The sequence below is a fragment of the Urocitellus parryii genome, chromosome 12 (genome assembly GCF_045843805.1).
Source record: "Urocitellus parryii isolate mUroPar1 chromosome 12, mUroPar1.hap1, whole genome shotgun sequence".
Classification (NCBI taxonomy): Eukaryota; Metazoa; Chordata; class Mammalia; order Rodentia; family Sciuridae; genus Urocitellus; species Urocitellus parryii.
This window is the reverse complement of record NC_135542.1, coordinates 23,497,544-23,519,034: the sequence shown is the minus strand read 5'-3', so window position 1 is coordinate 23,519,034 and position 21,491 is coordinate 23,497,544. Positions and strand designations below refer to the sequence as shown.

Below are 21,491 nucleotides of genomic sequence, written 5' to 3'. Positions count from 1 at the left end.
AGGCAATTCCTTGTCATTTGGAAGTCATAAAAGTGCATCATTCATTGTCTTTGCAGGTGACACATGGAGGCAAGGGAAGAGGATAATCACCTGGTGAGTACTAGAATCCATGGGCAGCTTCAGAAAACAACCTCAGGCCTTCTGCACAGCTCTGAGGACCCCAGGATTGGGCACTTTTTAATTTCAATAGAATATTCTCTCTGGATTCTGAGTGAGCAGAAGGGATCCCTGTTTCTTCTGTCAGCTTCTCTGACTACCAGACCCCAGGACATTACAGGGCGGATTAGATGTCTGTTTTTAATCACCCAGAAAATTCACTATTGGGACACCAATAGGGGCTTGTGTTTTGATATATGAATCCAATGGAAACCATAACCAAATTCCCCGTGTCTAACAAATGCTTTCATTGATTTCAGGGGAGCATAGTCATGTCTGTTTCCCTTGGGCTGAGAAGGAGCAAGGAGTGGGGATACAGAGAATCCTCTTTGGCTCTTTCTACCAAAAGCTCCCAGTGACCCTCAGAGCCTGGTGCCTCTAGGCAGTGCCCTCAGCAGGTGGAGGCAGCAGGAGCAGCTGGGGCAGCCCAGCCTCACACTTCTACTCCCTAGGAGGTTTTTGTCATGGCCTGTGTCACTGTGGGAGGGTAACGGTTATACTGCTGACAGTAATAAGTGCCAAAATCTTCAAGCTCCAGGCTGCTGATGGTGAGAGTGAAATCTGTCCCAGATCCATTGCCACTGAATCTTGATGGGACCCCAGATTGCAAACTGTTTGCAAGATAGATGAGGAGTTTAGGAGCTCGCTCTGGTACCTGTTGGTACCAGGCTAAACCTATGCCAATACTCTGGCCCTGCAGGTGATGGTGACTCTGTCTCCCAGAGATGCAGACAGGGAGGAGGTAGGCTGTGTCATCTGGATGTCACATCTCACACCTGACATTGAAAACATATGAACAAACAAAAAAAAATATTCATATTAAAGGGCACTTCTATGTTTGGCCAGCAACCCTGAACACAGTAGGCTGATTAATTCCCCAGTGCTTTCCCTCCTTACCTGGGAGCCAGAGCAGCAAGAGCCCTAGTAGCTGAGTAGGGGCCCTCATGGTCATGCTGTGTTCTGTCTAAGACTGACTCCTTCACAGGATGTGACTGGCATATTAAGAAGTCCTCAGGACAGTGGGCTGTGCTGTGGGCACATGCAAATCAGCAGGGCTGGGCAGGGCTTGGCACAGCTGCAGGGCTGGCTCCTGCCAGTCACTAAGCACAGGTTCACAGTGTCCAAGTGTCTAGAGTAAACAGGCCACCTTGGACTGTGGATAATGTGCTTCTTTTGAAAAATAATGGACTACATCCTCCTTGTGCCCTGAGTGTAGAGTATTACTTGGTCTCTTGAAGGTGGACATGTGCTTCCTTGATCTCCATTTCATCCTGACAGGGGCTTTCCAACAGGACAGAAATCCATTAACTGCAAGTAAGTTAAATGAGGGTTGCATGAGCCCCTACAGATATTAGTGAGATGAGACCAACTCCTCTTTGGTCCATTTCCCTTGTGCCCTTATTGTGAATGAGAAAATCAAAGTAAATATGGGCGGTCACAATTTATAAGAATGAGCAGGATCTGTCCTCATTTACTCTTCTTCTCATCTCTACCTAAGCAAGAGATTGTCCCTGAATGCTGTGTCCCTCTACATACATCTAAGTCATTCAATGTCAGGAAGTGTTTCTGTTCACCAGAAGAATAAGAGTGACCATCTTATCTCTGCTTGTGATTATCTATATCCACATTTAATCTTCCTTGGATTTACAGATTACAGCTTCCCCTCTGTATTATATAGTAATCATATCAAAGTCTTCAGAAGCTGAGGTTCCCTCTCTGCCCTACTCCTCATTGACACCCTTGAATCTACAAAGTTCCCGGAACCTGTATATTCTAATCTTGTCCATCTCTTCTAGTTCAGAATGGAGCAGAGTTATTAATGGCTGCCTGCAGTGCCCCTGGATTTAAGCAGGGTAAAGTGATAAAGAATCAGGTAAGCAAGTGAAAAAGAGTTCAGCAGGGAATGAAGATAAATGTTAGTTCTGGAGATTGTCTCCACTCCTCCAACACACCCACACACCTGCTGCACTTTGACACCACTTCTCAGCTATCTCAACTTTGTGCCTCATAGAGTGTCCCCCTCACCATGCTGGACTCTGTTCCTTACATAGGCATCTCATCCCTCTGTGTACTCTGCCTTTCCCTCTTTCTTGGATGCCCACAGTGAGCCAAAGGTACAACTAACCCAATTAGGGGCACCCTCAGGACGAATGAGACTGCACTCACACATGTTTCTCCCTCGCCCTGCTTGAGGCCTGTAGTACTAAAACAGCCATTAGAATTGGGTTCTTTAAGGAACTGCAAGATACTTGGTGATGGCAGAAATGCACACTTAGGGATCTCAGGACATTCAAGTGCATCACCAAGCACTTGTTGGAGGAAGGACCTCCATCCCTGAAGATAGTGACTTGAGTTATGGGACTACAGCGAGCAGAAGCATGAACCTGAGCATCCAGGGTCAGCAGGCATGGACATGTGTAATCATGAGCAGCTAGGACAGAAGCTCATAGTGCTCAGATGGGAGGGGAGAAATCCCTGATCTTGGATGGCTTTGATGGAAGCAGTTGGACCAAGCCTTCAGAGATGGAGGAAGAAAGATGCTTAGCTGTACATGACAGCTGGGTCAGGTAGGTGACACTCTTTAAAATAGATTATGACTCTCCTTGTTTTCCTATTGCTTCCCTGAATGAACCACAGTGTCAGGGAATCAGAGTAAAGAGGAAGCTGCCCTGGCCTCAGTGATATTCATGGGTACCAAGAAAAGGAACTAGAACACTCATGCATATGATGAAATTGTGTCATAATGGACAGTTCCTGTCATAGATGGAATCTAGCAAGCTCATAATGTGCTAAAGCTGGAGGACATGGAACCAGCAGGCCATACAGAGGGGGAAAGACTGAGGCTGTTTGTTGTCCCCCCCCCAAAAAAAATAGAAAATACTCTGTTGGCAATTATGTGATGCCCGTGGAAATGGGCAGACATTTAATTTCTGCTGAATGAGTGAGAAGAGCTAGTTCTACATCTGTGCCAAGCCCTGGCAAGCCCTGTGGATTTTCATGTGCCCAGCGTACAGCCCACTCCCCGAGGACTTTTTCTTTTGGTGGTCACAGTCTATGCTGAAGTCAGTTCCAGTCAGGACACAGCATGGACATAAGGGTGCCCATATGACTCCTTGGGACCCTTCTATTTTTATTTGAAAGCAGAAACTTTCAACACTTGGGGATTTATCCAGTATAGTGGGGTCTGTTGTATTTGGTCTATAATTACATTCTCTCATAACAAGGATCAGTATGTGGATATTGGTTTTTATGTTTTCAATCTCAGATGCCAGATGTGACATCCAGATGACACAATCTTCATAAATGTAAAAAGAATTTAGTAGGAATTCTCCATAAATAGAGGAAAACAATTGTAGATCCAAGGGTGTCAATGAGGAGTTTTGGCAGAGAGGGGACCTCTTATTCTGAAGACATTGATCTGATTACTAAAGAATATAGAGAAGGAGCTATAGTCTGTAAAACCAAGGAACACCAAATGTGGATATAGATAATCACAATCCAGGTCTACATCTTAAAGAGACCTAATCACAATGTCCCACCAGGCAAGTCAGAGCCTTGGTTATTGACACTGATATCAATAGGAAGCAGGGAAAGCTCCAATTTCCTGATGTATTTAGCAACCTTTTTCCAATATGAGGTCCTATCCAGGGTCAGGGACAGAGGATCCAGAACAGATTTAACATCCAGCATGAGCAGCCTGGAACCTGAAGATGTTGCCACTTGCATAGCAGTTTGCTGCTCAAGGTGACACAGGCCATGATATCAATGTCTCAGGAAAGTGTGAGGCTGGGCTGTTCCAGCTGGTCCTCCTGCTGCCTCCACCTGCTGAGAGCACTGCTCAGAGGCAGCCAGGCTCTGAAGCTCATTGCCTGGAAGGGAAAAGGGTACCTCTTTGTGTACTCACTATCTTTCCTTCCTCTTAGCTCCATCGGGGCAGAGCAGAGTGTGTCTCTCCTTATTTCCTAAATGACACAGAATAGTGAATGTTGGGAGTCCACATAGTGGTATTGCATGTGATTTAGATAGCTGACAAATACTCAAAGCAGGACTGGCTTTAATACAGGGATTGAAGTTCATACTACAGACATTAATTATATTAGCAGGTCTGGCTGTTAGGGATATTGGTCTTAAAAATAGGGGATTCTCTGACTCTCCCCATAATCCTGAACTCATTTGTCACTGTAGGTAAAGACTGCCTAAATTTGTATACTCAGAGTGCTTTAGGGAGCTCCAGAATAGAGAGGGTTCTCTTAGCCTCCTATATCTCATAACCCTCTTATACCTCATTCTGATGATATATCCTCTGTCTATAAAACATTCCTAATTTGAGCTGGGCATGGTAGCACATGCCTGTAATCCCAGTGGCTTGGGAGGCTGAGGCAGGAGGATCGTGAGTTCAAACCAGCCTCAAGAAAAAGCAAGGTGCTTAGCATCTCAGTGAGACCCTGTCTCTAAATAAAATACAAAAATAGGACTGGGGATGTGGCTTAGTATTGAGTGCATGTGCATGGCCCAGGAAACATGGTTAACACAAAAAGAACAACATTACATTGTATAAGAATTACTGTTTTGTGTTGCCAAACTGCTGTGCCAGCCAGACTCTATGGATGGGCACAGAGGCTGGGGTTCCTATGGGAGAAGCACTTATTATAGGAGGTGGAGTCTCAGAGTAAAATGGAGTCTGTATGGTAACTGCCCATGTAGCCGGTCCCATAGCTGTAAATGGGAAAGGCTGGGAAGGGGCTCAGCCAGGCTGAGCTCAGGAGGTGCTTCCTGAGAGCTACAGGCTCTGGCCCTGAACTATGAGGATTAGAGAAAACATTCAGCCTTTGTTTTTTGGAACTGACTTATTTAAATTGGCATGATATTGTCTAACTCCAACCATTTACTGGCAAATGTCATAAATTTACTCTTCTTTAAAGCTGAGTAATATTCCATTGAGTATACATACAACATTTTATTTTTCCATTTATCTATTGAGAGACATCTAGGTTGGTTCCATAGTCTATCTATTGTGAAATGAGCTGCTATAAACATTGATGCAGCTGCATTACTGTAGCATGCTGATTTTAAGTCTTTTAGGTTTAAACCAAGGAGTGGGATAGCTGGGTCAAATGGTGGCTCCATTCCCAGTTTTCTAAGGAATCTTCATACTGTTTTCCATAGTGGTTGCACCAATTTGCAGTCCCATCAGCGATGTATGAGTGTGCCTTTTTATTTTATTCATATAGAGTGTTCCTATAATTTTCCTGGGGTGGACTTGAACCTGGACTCCTCCTCTATTAGTCTCTAAGGTAGGTGGGCTTATAGGCATGAGCCACCCTACCCATTGGACATCAAGTTTTGAAGCAGTTATCTTGGATATTTAAAGTTGGCATCTCTTGCCTAGACTATGGCTGCTACTCCACTCAGAGGGACTGAGCATGAGCATCATGGAGTTGATGACCTGCTCCTGTGTGCCTGCTGTGTCAACATTGACCTTTCCATTGCTGAGGACACTGGGTAACCTGAGGGGCTCTGGTTACAGATAGAAGCAGGTGTCATACCTATGGGCAGTTGTTCTGGGCCCCAAGAGGACAGAAGTTTTTGGTCCAGAGCTGGGCATGGGCAGCTTCTCACTTGTGTTTTCCCCACAGGGCACAGAGCAGCTGGCTCAGTGACTGCATGCCACAGGACAACCCATTCACAGCTGCTGGTAGACAGCAGACTCTTCTGTCTGGAGAAACAGAGGTGCCTCTGGCAGGTCACAACTGACATGATCCAGGGACTCTGCTCACAGTGGACCATGGCGGCAACACGTACAACCCTGAACACCTGCTGCTCTCCTTTCTGATCTCTAAAGACCACCAGGCACCATCTTTGGCTCTCCCATGAGAATCCAAGGGGTGGAGTCAGAGGCAGACCAAGGACCAGGATGTGCAGGAGAACAGGGTTGTGACGCAAATGTGGACAGCTATGTGTGGAGTGATGATTGACAGGTTTGAACTCAGAGTAGGAGGGGACAAGAAATAGAAGACCCAGGCAGGAGTGCAGAGGAGAGACACTGGAGAAGCCCAGGTCCAGGGAGAAGGGATGGGAGGGGAGGGATTGTGTGACTTCAGAGGTGTCCCCAACCTGCTCCCCTGAGGGTCCTCAGACTGTCAGCAGCCCTGTGCACAAGCAGCATCTGAGTGGAAGTAGACAGGAAGAAGTTCAAGTTCTTTAAGAAAGTGTGGCTGCTGGGGGCCAGAGTGATCTGTGTCCCTGCCCCACAGCCCTCCCAGACAGGCAGGGTGTTCAGAGGGAAGCAGGAGGCAGCAGGAGCTCAGCAGCCAGGCCTAGTCCTGATGGAGCCAGACTGATGATGCTAATGCTCTTGCTGGGTCAGTATGGGACAGTTGCTTCTCATTCCCCAGCACTGTGGTAGAAAGAAGGGAGGGTCAGGGTCAGATCATTGTGAGACCACTGGCAGCATGGGACACCTGTGTTCTGTTTCCAGCACCACAGAGAAATAGCCAAGAAAACTAAATTAGAAACTTTGGAAGTCAGAAACTGAGTCCCTTCAGTGAACTTCTGTTTTGCAAAATTATTTAGTCTCTCCGTGTCCCCTGCATTATCCTGTTAACTGAAATGAATGATTAAAGATTATGCAAAAAAAGAAAGAAGACACAGTTTTGCTTTTGATAATTATTGCATTAAGTTTGCTTATGAATTTGAGATATACTGCTATCTTATTTTACATTTATTTTTTGTTATTTATTTATTGTTTTGGCTCCATGGATTGATCTTGAGGGCAGTCAACCACTGAGCCACATCCCCAGTCCTCTTTTGTATTTTATTTAGAGACAGGGTCTCCCTGAGTTGCTTACTGCCTTCCTGTTAATGAAGGTGGCTTTGATCTTGTGATTCTCTTTCCTCAGCCTTGCAAGCCACTGGGATGGACTGCTATGTTCATATTAGGCTTTTCAACCCCAAAATAAGCAGACAAAGAATATAGTTACTTTCTGACAGTCTCCATTAATATCATTATGTAACACTCGGTACACAAACCTGTGCAAAATAAACTTCTTATCTGTATTGTGAAATGAAGGAAGTTGAGGCTCTACAGTCAAAGTGTGCCCAGGAGGAGCCCAGAGTGAGCTCTGCAGTCAGTGCTTCTAGTCATCCCTCTTCTCTTTACATCTTCCAACCATAATTTCCTTGACTCCTCAGAAGGAAAAGAAAATGTGTTTCTTCCATTTTCCAGGTAAGAGTATACAATAAACAGCTGATTTTAGTGTGAAGTCAGAGTAGCAATTATAAATACCAAGACTATATTGTAAAATGGTGAAACACCTGGCATGTTTTTCAAAGGTTCAAATTCAAGCACAAGAGTCTGTCCAAAAACATTCCAGTTTCCTTCACCAAACATGAGAAGAGCACTAGAGGGACAAGTGTCCATCACCTGCGCTGAGTGGGAAATGCACAATGGCAGGAGCTGCACAGGGACACTTTGTCCTGGAGATAGTGGCAGAGATTTCTGAGGAAGCCAACTAGTGGGATGGAACTTGCTAGTAAACCTGGGCTCTAGAGATGGGCTGGTTTGCGATTCCAAACATTTCCATGAGAGTAACTGACACCAACCAGGCCTTACCCGTGATGTACATGGAAGCCAAACTGGGACACCGAGGTTTGCAAAAAGAAAGAGTTTCATGTGAGGCCAGCTGGTGTGGAGGACAGGAGGCCTCAGCTCACCTCTGTCTCCCCAGCACTGAGAGCAGAGGGATAGAAGGAAGGGAAGGAGGCTGCCTGTGGACTGGGAGGTGAGAAGGGGAGTCTGAGGCCCTATATGCAGGTGGAGGAGTTCATGGTGCCTCTTCACAGGAACATGCTCCTTTGTGGGTAGTTATCAGGTTCTGCATGTGAGATACTGAGCTTGTGACTGAAAGTTCATTGGCGAAAGGGGGAAAAAAGAAGATAAAGAAGGTTTATTGGCTAGGACACCTGGAACATTCTTGGCATTTCATCGTTGAACTAAGCTGTTGCAAATTGTCCATGAATGGGATCTGGAGGTCTTTCTTAAATAACTCCCTAAGTGATTGATTATTTAAGAAATTTCTGTCCAGGTGTGATGAGCTACAGTTGTATTCATACTCTTCATTATTCAGTGTCAAACATCAGGAGGCAGGATTGTGACAGGAAAAAGACAAATCTGTCAGATGTTAGCTCCTTAGGATGGATGGAGGAATGTGCTCATCAGAAAGCCTGACTTTCCACCAATTCCCACCTCCTTGGAACACTGGGCTCTCTATAGGTGGAGAAGCAGGAATAACTGAGAGGTTTCTTTTAGCTGGACACAAGATCCCCCCATCTTACCCTGACTTTGTTATAAAATAAATGTGAGCAGAACCTGGAGCTATTTCTGGAGCCACGGAAGACAGTGTCTATGATTTGACAGATTTAGCAAGATGTTGTTGATGTCAAAATGAGAAGGAAATAAATGTCTAAAAATCAATTACACTTAGGAATTCACCTTTAACTACACCTGTTTTTGGGATATTATGACTCTTCCAGAGGCTACATCCTCACCTGGTGAAGTAGGAAAATAATACCAAGTGTCCGAATCCTCTTTAATCTCATATTTTTCCAAAGGAGCAAAAGAGGGTGTAGGAGATTATGAATCTTTCAGACCTGAATGAAGTTTAATTTCCCCTCTCACATAAACTTTGCAGGTGTGGGAAAAGAGAAAAGTGAAAAATATCTGACTAGGTGCCTCTGGGGGCAACTGCTGTGCCCCAGGGGAGAGAGGATGGCAGTGGGACTTCTGAGGTTTCTCTTGGGGACTGAACCACTTTGGTAATCTGTGTGGCCTTGCAACAGTAATAAACTGCAGCATCCCGAGGCTCTAAGCTGCTGATGGAGCGGGTGTAGTCTGTCCCTGACCCATTGCCACTGAACCGGACTGGGACTCCACTGGCCCTGCTGAATGAACCATAGATGAGGCATCTGGGAGCCTGCCCAGGCTTCTGCTGGTACCAGGCTAAGAAGCTGCCAACACTCTGACTGGCCCTGCAGGTGAGGGTGGCTCTTTCCTCTGGAGACAAAACCAGAGGCTGGAGTCTGTGCCAGCACAATTTCTCCTGTGGTACTGAGATGGAAAGAGAACATAAAGGTCACCTGTACAGTCTAGGTCATATACCAGTTTCCACAGTAGAGCCAGGACCCTGCAGCACCCTGAGCTTGAATCATTGGGCTTGCTAAACAGAGGTGCCAGGACACAGGACCCAACCAAAAAGACAGAGTTTTCACAGGTGTATAGAACCATCCCATGATCCCTCATCTGGGAGGCAGAGTAGCTGAAAGCAGAGGAGCTGACTGGGCTGCCATGACTCCCTTTGTGTTCCACCTAACACTGAACTTCCCAGAGCCTTAAGCAGTCACTCATATGGCTTGGAAAGCAGTGTGGGTGGCACATGCAAAGCGGCTGGGAGGGGCCAGTGGGGCTCCTAGGGGCAGAGAGTTTTCCTCCTCCTGTCAGCACTTGAACACCCAGGTGGTCCTAGCAGGAGAGTCTTGGGCTCAGCCTGAGGGCAGATCAGAATTTCATCCCTCTTTCCTCATGCCTCACCATGCTAATAAACTGCCCAGCTGACATTGGAACAGGGCTACAGGAAACAGCAGGGAGGCCTCTGGTCTCACTTATCTCTTCATCTCCCATGCCTGGTCCTCTCCATGGAGGTAGGGTTACCTGTCCTAGCCAGGAGGAGGTGACCAGGCCACAACTCTTCCTTGCTCCTTACTGATTTTTCCTGCAGGCCCAAGAGAAACTCACCCTGTGTGAGATATAGTATGAGCAGCTTTTTTTAGCCACAGAGTGTGGTACAAGAAACCACCAGTGCCAGGTGACAAGGGCCTGGCTCTGGCTTCTCAGGCTCCAGGCACTAGGTCCCTGAGATTGACCCCAGTGCTGCCCAGCAGGCAGGAAGGTCATTCTTCAATGACCCTCTAAAACCCTCTCCTCTCTGCCTTGTGTGATGTGCATGTCTGACCAGATCCCAGCTTCTTCCCTGGGCAATGTGGAGGACCTCAGTTCCTGGTTCTGGTCTACAGAGGATCAAGCTAGTTTTCCTTGGGCTCCTCAGCATGGGTCATATGGGGAGGTTAAGAACCTTCCCTGTTCAGGCTGAGCAGCTCTTCAGGCTACATTTCCATGTTCTGAGCCTTGTGCCCTGTACATCTGCTTTTCTCACAGGAGTCCAATGCGTTTGCTTCCCGATCCTTTTTTAGGCCACGGGGAGTTAGTTATTAATGCTCTGTCAGCTCCCAATGGAATATTCATTCAGAAGTTAGAGCTTCTTTCTCCAGAAGATCATGTCTGCAGCATTCTAGAAGTTATCAACACAGGCACTGCAACTGTCCCTTGGCTGGTTGGAGCTGCATCACCATGGAACTTGTGATGGGAGAAGTTATTTCAGCTGCCCTTGCTCAGTGTTCACGTCCATGATACTGTGACATAAAAGAATCTCCCACATGCTCCTGTAAAACAAGTTCTAACAGGACAGAGAATGAGGACAGTGTCAGCACCCAAGGTGTGCAATGGAACTTTACCACTCTGTCATGCTGTTAGCCTCAGCACAGTCCTCATGAGCAGTGTGAAGAACTCAGCAGAGACTCAGGGAGCAGTCTGAATCCAGTACAAATGCTTTCCTCACCTCCCATCAGGTGCAGGGCCCTGCTGCCCACTAACTGCTCACAGTGCTCACTGCTCTCTCCTCCTGGTGCTCTCCCTGCTCAGCCCCTCAGTCCTGCCCACTGGCCCTGGCCGCCCTGTTCCTTCAACCCTCTGTTATCCATCCTCCTCCTGGACAGGCTCACAGGCCTTCAGAGTCCCTCTGTGTCACCAAGGGCTCATTCTGCCTTTCTAGTTTTTCCACTGTGGCCTTCGTACTTATAACTCACATGAAAGACAAACCCCACCGTCCCTCTGGGGCTTTCCCTAAGACACTTCCTTCAGACTTCTCAGGGCTCATCATGTAGCCAGCTACTCAGAAAATTCCTTAGCTTGGCATTTATATGGATAATATATTTATATCCTTCCAGAATGACAAAATAATTTAGAGAATCAGTACTGAGAATTTTAATGACACAACTAGGTAAAAGAATAAAGTCAAGGAGAGAAGAAATTAACACCAGAAAACACAGCACATGCATATCCACCATATCCACTAATTCTTATGGATATCTGAGTGTTAGCAATATGTCAACAATGTGAATGTAAGTCTCCTAGATTAATATACAGCATGAGTGTGCATCAGGCCTAGGGTACACCAACTTTTACAGTACTGGAAAGTGTTGCACATATGAATCATACAGTTTTGATATGTACGTTGACATGCATGTGAGGCCAGCTGTATCCATGTGTCCATGCTGTTCCCTAATTTGAAGGCTCACTGGCTGGGGCATTGCTGTCATTGCCTGGAGACTCTGGCTTTCCCAGAACAGAGTCCTGCAGGACTCTCCCACTGACTCTCTGCATTTCTCCCTGGGATAAGTGGAGGCTCACTGAGGGAAGCTCTGGAAGCAGCAGAGGCTAGTGCAGGCTCCTGTTGTCATGGAGTTCCCAGGTCCTCCTGCCTCACCACTCAGCTAGTTTGCCTGACATGCTGCTTGGGCAAACTCATAGGGAAAGGAGAAGCTGGCACTCCAGGTCACTCTCTACCTCACCTGTGCCCAGTGCTCTGCACCAGGGCAGGGCAGCATCAGGCTGGAATGGGGAGTCCATCAGAACTTGACCTTCAGGTGCAAATCTCACTTGCTCCTTGTCCCACTTTCCTGAGGCCCTGAGGCCACCACATTCTGTGTAGAAACTAGCAAAGCACAAGCCTCCCTGAGGCCCAGCAGAGGCCATGCAATGTCAACCACACCTCCTTGGAGGAGCAGGGCTGCCTGAGCCCCAGAGAGCTGCTCCTCCACCCTGAAATGCATGAGAATGCTTAGCAGCACTACAGAGCTCTGCCTAGTTTCCTCTGGTGGTGTACAAAACCCATCCTGCACAATGAAGCCACCAACCAACGCAGGCCCTTCTCTCCATGACAGTATGGAAATTCTGTCACACCCCGTGCATCTGCTGCTTCCTCTGAAAACCTAAACTCTTTGCTCTCCTGACCTTTATCTACATCCCAAGGGAGCTCCTGTGCTGAGAATGCTCCACCTTCCCCTGGAACCAGCACCATTCAGCTATAAGAGCTTCACCACAGCTGCACAGTATCCACCCCATGGCCTAATGCTGTCAGGCTGGGCATGAGTTAGGCCATCTGGTTGAGATGGGGCTCTGTCACTGACAGACTGTGTCACATCAAGATAGTCTTCAGCCTCCCTTGGTCACACAAAGCACATCTGTGCAGCTGTTATACCAACAGCACTTTCCTGGTAGTTCTGACTTCAACCTAAACAGGATCAAGCCTTCCAACAGAATCTAACAGAACACGAGGGGCTCTTGATTCTGTGTTGTGTCTCCATGGTGTCAATGCTCATCATCATAAGAAGAAGACTAACTTAGCAAGGACCTACTGCTCCTATTTTGGGGTTTCTAAGTCAAGTTCCCAGGATTGTTACTCTCTGCTGTTCTTACTCTCTAGTGACATTCTATGGAAGGCCTTTGATGTCCCACAATATAAATAAAGCAGGTGCAGGCTCCATTGTACCAGAGTACAAAAGTGCACTCTATTGTATGATCTGCTTGCCCCTCCCACTCGGATTTTTGAAATCATTTTCTGTGTCCTGTGGTTTTTCGTCATTCTGTTTTTCTTAGGTTTTCTTTCTCAGCCAGCCCTTCCCATCGAGGGGTACCACATTTCCACTGCCCATGCAGGACACGTGAGAGACTGTCCCCATGAAGGGCATGTGTTAATACAGGAATATTTGTAGATAAAATGATAAGATTTTGAGAGCTGAGCCTGATCAGTCCTTCTGGGCCTGAGTGGACTAACTGGGTGGTGACTGAGGGCAGGTGGGAGTGGCTAGTGGAGGAGGACACTAGGGGTGAGCCTGAAAGGTTCTCCCTGAGGCCCCTTCCCCTCTCTCCTTGCACTTCTTGGCCACCATGGGTGAAGCAGCTCTCCTCCCCCACACCCTTCTGCCCTGATGTTCTTCCCATGTGGGCCCAAGCAATGAGGTCAGCTGACCATGGACTGGACTTCTGAACCCATGAGCCCAAGTAAACTTTTCCTGCACTACATTAGATTTGTGCTGCATTTTTGGCACAAAAATGTAAAACTACCAACACAGACTGGTGATTAGAAGGATTTGAATTGAATTCAGGCATCTGTGGCTCCTAAGTGCTTCCAAGGAGGTTTCTAGGCCTAGAAGAAAAATAAACCATTTGCCTGAATGGGTCCTGCCTTTCTGTAGGCCATAAATCACAGGCCTGGCCTGTACTAGGGTCTGGTGAGTCACTCAGAATTTCCAGACCGTGATGTAAGCCAATTCATAAAATGTCCAGGTAGCAAAGAAAAACCTCATCTTCATAAAATCTGAATAATCTCCTATGAATGAGAAAGTTCAGTCAGTTCACATTAACACTGAGTTAAAATGTCCCTAAGGATTATCTGAACAGGATTTTAAATCAGTCACAATAAAAGTGCATTAACCAGCAATTGCAAATATGTTTGAAACAAATAAAGAACAAACAGAAAGCATCAGCCAGGGAAAAGAAACTTTGCAAGGGCAGAAAATGGAAAGTTCCTGAACTTGAAACTCCATTCACCATAATAAGACCCCTGGATGTGTAACCGATGTGATTCTGTAATCTGTATACGGGGTAAAAATGGGAGTTCATAACCCACTTGAATCAAAGGTATGAAATATGATATGCCAAGAGCTTTGTAATGTTTTGAACAACCAATAATAAAAAAAGAGCCCAGTGGGTGATCTGAGCAGATGAATGGAGCAGGCAGAGGAAGGAGGCAGCAGGAGGGACAACCATGGTCTCACCCAGTTAGAGAACCCTGGAGAGAGCTGAGTGGGCCAGGAATCAGGAACTCAGATGACCAGGAGGTGACTGCCAGCCCACCCCCAGAGCCATACTGCCACCTTCTGAACACAGAGACAGAGACCTCAAAAGCTGGGAGGGAAAAGAGACTCCTTAGCTCTATGGGAGAAGCAACTGGAAGGAACAGAGAATTTCTTCCCTGGAAACAGGGAGGAAAAGGAATGGACACACTTTCAAGTGTTGAAGAAAAATCTATTGACCTAGAACTCTAGATGGTGGGAACTGTTCCTCAGGAATCATGGTAAACTCAAGAGCCCTACATTGTAGAAGCATGAAGAGAGTGTGTAGCTGGTGCCAAAGTGTCTGTGAGGGGCTCTATAGAGAATAGAGACATGACAGGAGTAGGGACCTTGGAACACAGGGATAGAGAAGGACCATAAGGGTAGGGACAAGTGAGAAGCATTTGAGAGATAGATCTGACCATTGCACATTGTTGACATCTTTCCACACACCATTGTGATACCCCAGGTCACCAAGGAAATGCAAATTAAAGCACATGAGAAACCCCCCCCCCCAGGGATGGCCAAGTACAGGAGAGAGCACCCCACAGGCAGCGGGAAGGGAGCCCAGGCCCCATCCCTGCTGCTTAGCTGGTCCTGGCTGCAGTCACAAGCCACTCCCAGCAGCTGAGTGTTCTGGAGTGTGTCCCCAAGCTGTCACCAAGTTGAAGACAGGACATGCAAGACAGTGTGACAGATTCTGATAACACTAGGCATTCTTCTATGAAACTAAAGATGGTGAAAATACACATCTAAAAATAAATAGAATTCTATACCTGAAAACATACAGGAACTGTGTTCAGCATTGAAAACATGGAGGACACAAGCCTGCCCTTCAGTAGGGGAATGGATCAATATTGTTATAAAGCCAGAAAGTAGACTATTACTCAGCACTGAAAAGAACACAGCGATTCAACCTGGGTTCAATGATGCTCACATGTAACCCCAGCAACTAGGAGGCTGAGGAAAGAGGATGACAAGTTTAAGGCCAGGTTCAGCATATTAGCAAGGACCTAATAACTCAAAGAGATCACATCTCAAAATTAAAGCTAAGACTGCAAATGTAGCTAAGAGGTAGCAAATGCCTAGATTCAGTAACAAGTTTGAAAAAAAAATTAAAAAAAAAAAACCCTACCTATCATGTCATGGAATCCTCTGGAGGAGGTTTGTGTGCACAGCACTCAGGGTGACAGGCCAGTCTGAATATCGTCCTTGCTGTAAATTTCAGGTCCCTGTCACTCAGCCCAGGTGAAACTACAGGATGGAAAATCACGAATGTCTGCAGCAGAGAGGGGTGGTGAGGAGCAGCTGGAACTCAGACAGTGTGAGAATGGGACCTGCACTCTGCCAGGCCACACTGTTGGACACACATCATTGTCTACTTTTCTAGTTCAACAGAATGCACAAAGCCACCCTGGTGTGACCTGTAGACATGGGCAGAGGTTGATGAATTGGAACAAAAGCAACAGAGTCTGCGGGTGGTGATGGAGGGGCTGTGGAAGAAGGGGGGGACACAGGAGAACCCCGTACTTCACCCCAATTTTCTTGGATACTCAAACTATACTAAAAAATAAAGTCTAAATTATTCCCATGTGGAATACTTGGAGAGGCCTATCTTTGCTGCACAACCCCTGATACTGCCTAATTCAGTCTCTTCAGGTGTTAAATTATTTTCTCTATCATATAGTCAGCTCATTGCCTGCTGGGCCTGAGCTAAAGGTTCAGGGTGCCCAGGAGGCCCCCTGATCTTCTGACTGACCCTCCTTGTAGTTCTCAGGGCCTGGCTGCCTCTGAGCAGTGCCCTCAGCAGGTGGAGGCAGCAGGAAGAGCAGCTGGGGCAACCCAGCCTCACACATCTGCTCCCTGGGAGGTTTTTGTCATGGCCTGTATCACTGTGGGAGGGTAACTGCTATACTGTTGACAGTAATAATTGGCAACATCTTCAGGATCCACGCTGCTGATGGTGAGAGTGAAATCTGTCCCAGATCCACTGCCACTGAACCTTGAGGGGACTCCAGGTTGCATATTGGATGCATTATTAATGAGGAGCTTAGGTGCTTGACCTGGTTTCTGCTGATACCAGTGTAAATAATTTCTAATACACTGACTATCCCTGCAGGTAAGGGTGACTCTGTCTCCACGAGACACAGGCAAGGAGGATGGAGACTGGGTCATCATGATGTCACATCTGACACCTGCCATTGGAAACATAAGAAGAAATATCTTTGTAAGTAGTGATGTTCCAAGAGGACTTTCCTGAGTAGCCAGGCATCACTGACCTCATTGTGATAAGTAAATCCCCAGTACTGTCCCTCCTTACCTGGGAGGCATAACAGCAGAAGCCCCAGCAGCTGAGCAGGGGCCCTCATGGCCTTGCTGTGTCCTGACTGGGACTGACTCCTGCACAGGGTGTGAGCAGCCTCTTAAGAATCCCTCAGGGCAGTGGGCTGTGCTGTGGGCACATGCAAATCAGCAGGGCTGGGCAGGCTGGGTACAGCTGCAGGGACACTCCTCCTGGTCAATCAACATAGGCTCAGTGTGTCCAGGTGTCCCAGGTCAGACTAGGGCAGCTCAGATTTGCTTGGGGTGAACATGGTTTCCTGAGGCCACAGGAGACAGTCAGCCCCCTGAGCTGTGAGGGGTGATCTTTAGCCACTTTCTGGTTCGGGACAGGCTGTCCTTGTGTCTTAAGCGCAGATCTGTCTTGGTGACCCTTGGAGGAGGCGGGGACATTACAGAAGCAAGGGGATAGTTTATGCTTTGGAAGTTAAAACAGAATAAAGACAGCAAGAGAGGAAGATTTATAAACTCACTGAAGTGTTTGGGGTTTCTGTAAATTGGCACAGCATGGGTAAGGAGGGACCCACTCATGGACCCAGCCCTCCCTGACTCAGAGTCCCACAGTGCACACTCACACCCATCATGATGCCCATCTTTTCCAGTCCAGCAGGTCTAAGGCCAGCCAGGCTCTTCCTCTTAATTTCCTTTAGGAAAAGAATAGTTTTACAAACAAGTGAAAGTACTATAGAAGATTAGAGAATATAGGGCTGGTGCAGCATCTTGGTAAAAAGAGCAAATATTCTGAACACTTACATATTTCTGTTTTTCCAGTATTACCACAGGGCCTTTTGATTCTTAGTAATGCCTCATAACATCAAGAGGGCCGCATTGTCTCTAAACATCGAGTCCTGCATCAGGTCCTCTAACAAAATTCCAGGAATAAAATAGGACAAAGTTCTTCACTTTTGCTCTTAGATTTACCAGCAATCTTTCTTACTTTTCTGTTTCTTCCTTCCTTTCTTTCTTTCTCTCATTCTTTCAGTCCTTTCTTCCTCCTTTGGTGCTGAGGCCTGGTGTATGAGGCACAGATCTCTACATCTGATTCAGAGCCCCATCCCCTCCCTCCCTCCCTTGCATATCATTTCTGGGATGATCAGCTGTCCCCTGATACTTCCTCCTGCTGGTCTGTGAGGGCTCACCTGCTCCTATCACAAACAGCAGGACAGTGCTGGTGGGCAGTAAATTAAAGAAAAGGGGGAAGTTTTAAAAGTTGCACCCTATTTTAAATATCCTTGTGCTTGTGCTAAATTCCTTAGGGAAGAGAGACTAAAATGAAATCTTTACTGTGGGGCTGGGAAAAGTACATTCAGGACAAGTTTCTCCTTAGCAAGGTGACACCTGCAGGTGGACATTTGTGGGAATGTGTTCTGAGCTTTAGAGGAAGGAATGATTTTGCCTGTGTAGTAGTGTCATGGTGAGATTGCAATTAATAACCCCATCGATCTTAAAGCAGGAGACAGGACATTTATTTATGAGCTGGTGGGCCAAGGGGCAGGTGGCAACTCTACACCCTTGGGCACCCTCCAGGAGTTTTAGTCCACTTTTTATACCGTAAGTAAAAAATGACAGTACATTAATCACAAGTTGCTGTTTCTGATTCTAAACCACAAGCAAACCCCACAGGATCTAAAATCATAAACATCAGGGAAGTGGATCAAAATCACTCTAGTTGAACACAGTTATAGAATGGTCACCAACAACTAGAGGACCATTTTCTGACAGAATGCATGACCCAGGAAATGTGGGGACACCAGAGAGAACAATTTTACATTGTATAAGAATTGCCATTTTGTGCTGCCAAACTGCTGTGCTGGCCACTGTGGATGGGCACAGAGGCCGGGGTTCCCATGGAGAAGCACTTCTTACAGGAGGTGGAGTCTCAGGGTAAAATAGAGTCTGTGTGCATTGCCCATGTAGCCTGACCCATAGCTGTAGGTGGGAAAGGCTGGGCAGGTGCTCAGCCAGACTGAGCTTAGGAGGGGATGCCCCAGAGCTGCAGGCTCTGGCCCTGGGTTGTGAGGACACAGCTCTCCTGGGCAGTGGGGCTGAGGACATGGGGAAGAAGAGGTCCTGCCTCAGGCTGTTGGGCACCAGGTTCAGGGAAGGAAGGTGCTCCACAGCCTGGAGCTGAGCTAAACTGAGAGATAATGGCCAGGTGAGTTTCAGAGACCAAGACTCAGTGTTGGGCCTGGCCTTGGGGTGGCTGTATTATATGCTGAGCCCACTGCCCTGGGCAGAGACCCTGCTGGACCTGAGAGGAGGGTTAGCAAAGACCCCCAGTGGCTCATATAAGCCAGAGTCCAATTAGCTTAGAAATTAATAAAAGGAATATTATATGCCACATATAGAATATGAAGGAGAAAAATTATGTGGATCTATCTGTGTTACTCTGCATCTCTAGTATGAGTATATGTCTGCACATAGATATGTCTTGACTTTTGGGTTAACGTGTGATTTTAAGGTTGTTTTTTGGTATTTTGTCAGTTCTGGTGCTCTACACTGAGTCTCTCATATGCTAGGCCAGCAATGAACTACATCGAAATCAGTTTCATTTTATTTATGTACAATCCCAGAAACCCTGAAACAGGAGCAATAGGTCCCTGCTGAATTAGTCTTCTTAGGAATATGATGAGCATTGTCACCATGGAGAATCCAGAGCCCCACGTGTTCTGTGTTAGATGCTATTGGAAGGCATGAACTGTTTAGATTGAACTGTTGGTGAAACAGCTGCACATCTTATCTACCTACAGTTGCCACCTTTTAATCCACATGCATGAGTTTACTCACTGACTAGGCTAAGTCTTCCTAACCCCCAAAGTTTACAGAGTAATGGGGAAGCATAACACAATCATCCACAGACCCTCAGGTGCTCCCCTTAACAATCCTGGAAGTTCTGTTTACACTCCTCATAAGGTGCCAACTAACATTGTAATCAGTGAGTAAATATTTAATATTTATCCTTTAGATTTATTTTAATCTAATGTAATAATGTAATCTACATGTAATAATTTTACAAAATCTCTGGACTCATTTTCAGTATGTACAGTACGTGTTGTGGTTTAAAGAAGATTTGTTTAAATAAAGTCTTTACCATGTTCATAAACTACAAAACTTGATGATATTAAGATTGCATTTAACACAAAATTTAGACACACACACACACACACACAAACACACATACACACTCCATTTCAATCAAAATCTACAAATGATTCATTGAAATTGATGAACCTATGATAGAATTTTTGAGGAAATTTAAAGTACCTGGTATCGCCAAAGAAAATTTAAAGGAGAAAAATATTAATAATCTTCTATTTCAAAACCTATTATTATGAATATAGCTCAGTAATAGAACATTTAAGAACATTTGCCTAGAGTATAGAGTGCTTGGGTTTGTTCCCCAGCACAACAGGAAAAAACAAGAAAGAAAGAAAAGAAAGGCTGATAGATCTTCAATAAGATTGCATTCTAGGGACAACTACAGTGGATATACAACAACAACAAAACCTGAGAGTCCATAAAGACCCATATGTACAGTGTCATCTGATTTCTAACAAAGTAATAAAGAGGGATATAAAAATTTCTTTTTATTTTTTCAAAAATTTGCAAAGAGCAATTGGATATGAAAATAAATTAAATTGACTTTAGAGAAAAGTTCTCACACATATTTTATCAATAAACCTGTGAATTAACAGAGGATCAGAGTCCACAGGTAAGGTCTAAATTAATGCAGATCTTAAGGAAAGCTGAGGATGACTTCCAGCTTAAAGCAGGTAAAGTTTTAAACAGAAAACATGTGTATACAACCATCACAGGAGAACATTGATACATTAGACTTAATTACAGCTCATTAAAGAAATTATTAAAGACAAAAATAACTGAAGCTCAGTGGCAGAGCCCCTCCCTCACTCATGTGAGGCACTGGGTTCAATCCTCAGCACAATATAAATAAATAAAGAAAGATATTGTGTAGATATTTCATCTACAAATAAAAAAAATATTTAAAAGAAGATCATAAAATTGGATATCCCATGTAGGTGAACTGAAAGATGCCCAAACTACATCATGTGATATAGAGATTCAACACAAAACTTATCCAAAGCCCAAAGGTATTTTTAATGTACATTTTTGTGCAGTCACAACAGACCCTAAAGAACCAAAGCAATCTCAAGAAAGAAGAAGAACCTGGAAGTTTTGTCTTTCCAGATCCCACTTCCTGATTTCAAACTGTACTGCAACAGTGGAGTAATAGAAACCCTGTGGTGTTGGGAAAACAGCCTGATACATGGACATGTGGCACTAAACTGAGAACCCAGAAATAAGCCCACACGTCAATGGCCCACAAGTCTTGACAAAAGCACTGAGAACACACACAGGGAAAGGAAGTCTCATCCATAAATAGTGTTGGGAAAAATGCACACACACGCAAAAAAATGAATATGGAGCCTCGTGCAACACGACATACAGAATTGAACTCAATTGGACTAAAGATGTAAATATGAGATTTGAAACTGTATACCCTAAAAGAAAACTTATGAGGAAAGATCCTTGCCATTGGTGTATCAGTGACCTCCCAGATGTTACAACAAAAACACAGGCAACAAAAACAATCATTGACAAGTGGGACTAAAATATTCTGTACAGCAAAGAAAATAATAAGTGGAAGAGGAAATTTAGAGAATGAGAGACGATACTTGCAAACAAAATAAACCCAGGAGTTAATATTCAAGATATATAAGTTGTTCACACAACTCAACAGCAAAAATCAAAACCAAAAACAACAACAACAAAAACAAATAAAAATGCACCAACAATCTGAAAAGACATTTTTTCAGAGAAGATGTGCAAGTAATCAACACATACTTGAAGTTGCTCAATGTCATTGTTACAACTTAAATATGAGGTGTCCCCCCAAAGCTCATATGTGAGACAATGAAAGGAAGCTTAGAGATAAAATTGTGGGGTTAGGAGAGCCTTAGCTTAGTCAG

The 21,491-nt window shown here is 45.5% G+C and overlaps 1 protein-coding gene and 1 gene segment (V, D, J or C); one reads left to right on the top strand and one right to left on the bottom strand.

The window, feature by feature from the left end:
• Window positions 1-604: 604 nt before the first annotated feature.
• On the bottom strand, window positions 605-1,108 carry LOC144249607 (immunoglobulin kappa variable 1D-13-like). The segment is given in 2 exon segments: window positions 605-912; window positions 1,054-1,108. Coding segments are annotated over 2 exon segments (363 nt in total).
• Window positions 1,109-1,400: 292 nt separating this feature from the next.
• Window positions 1,401-21,491, top strand: part of LOC113178223 (E3 ubiquitin-protein ligase RING2) — a 44,966-nt gene continuing 24,875 nt past the window's right edge. Inside the window, exons 1-2 of the mRNA XM_077791726.1 lie at window positions 1,401-1,470; window positions 1,953-2,029. Coding sequence (XP_077647852.1) covers window positions 1,401-1,470; window positions 1,953-2,029 — 147 coding nt within the window. The remainder of the gene's footprint in view (window positions 1,471-1,952; window positions 2,030-21,491) is intronic.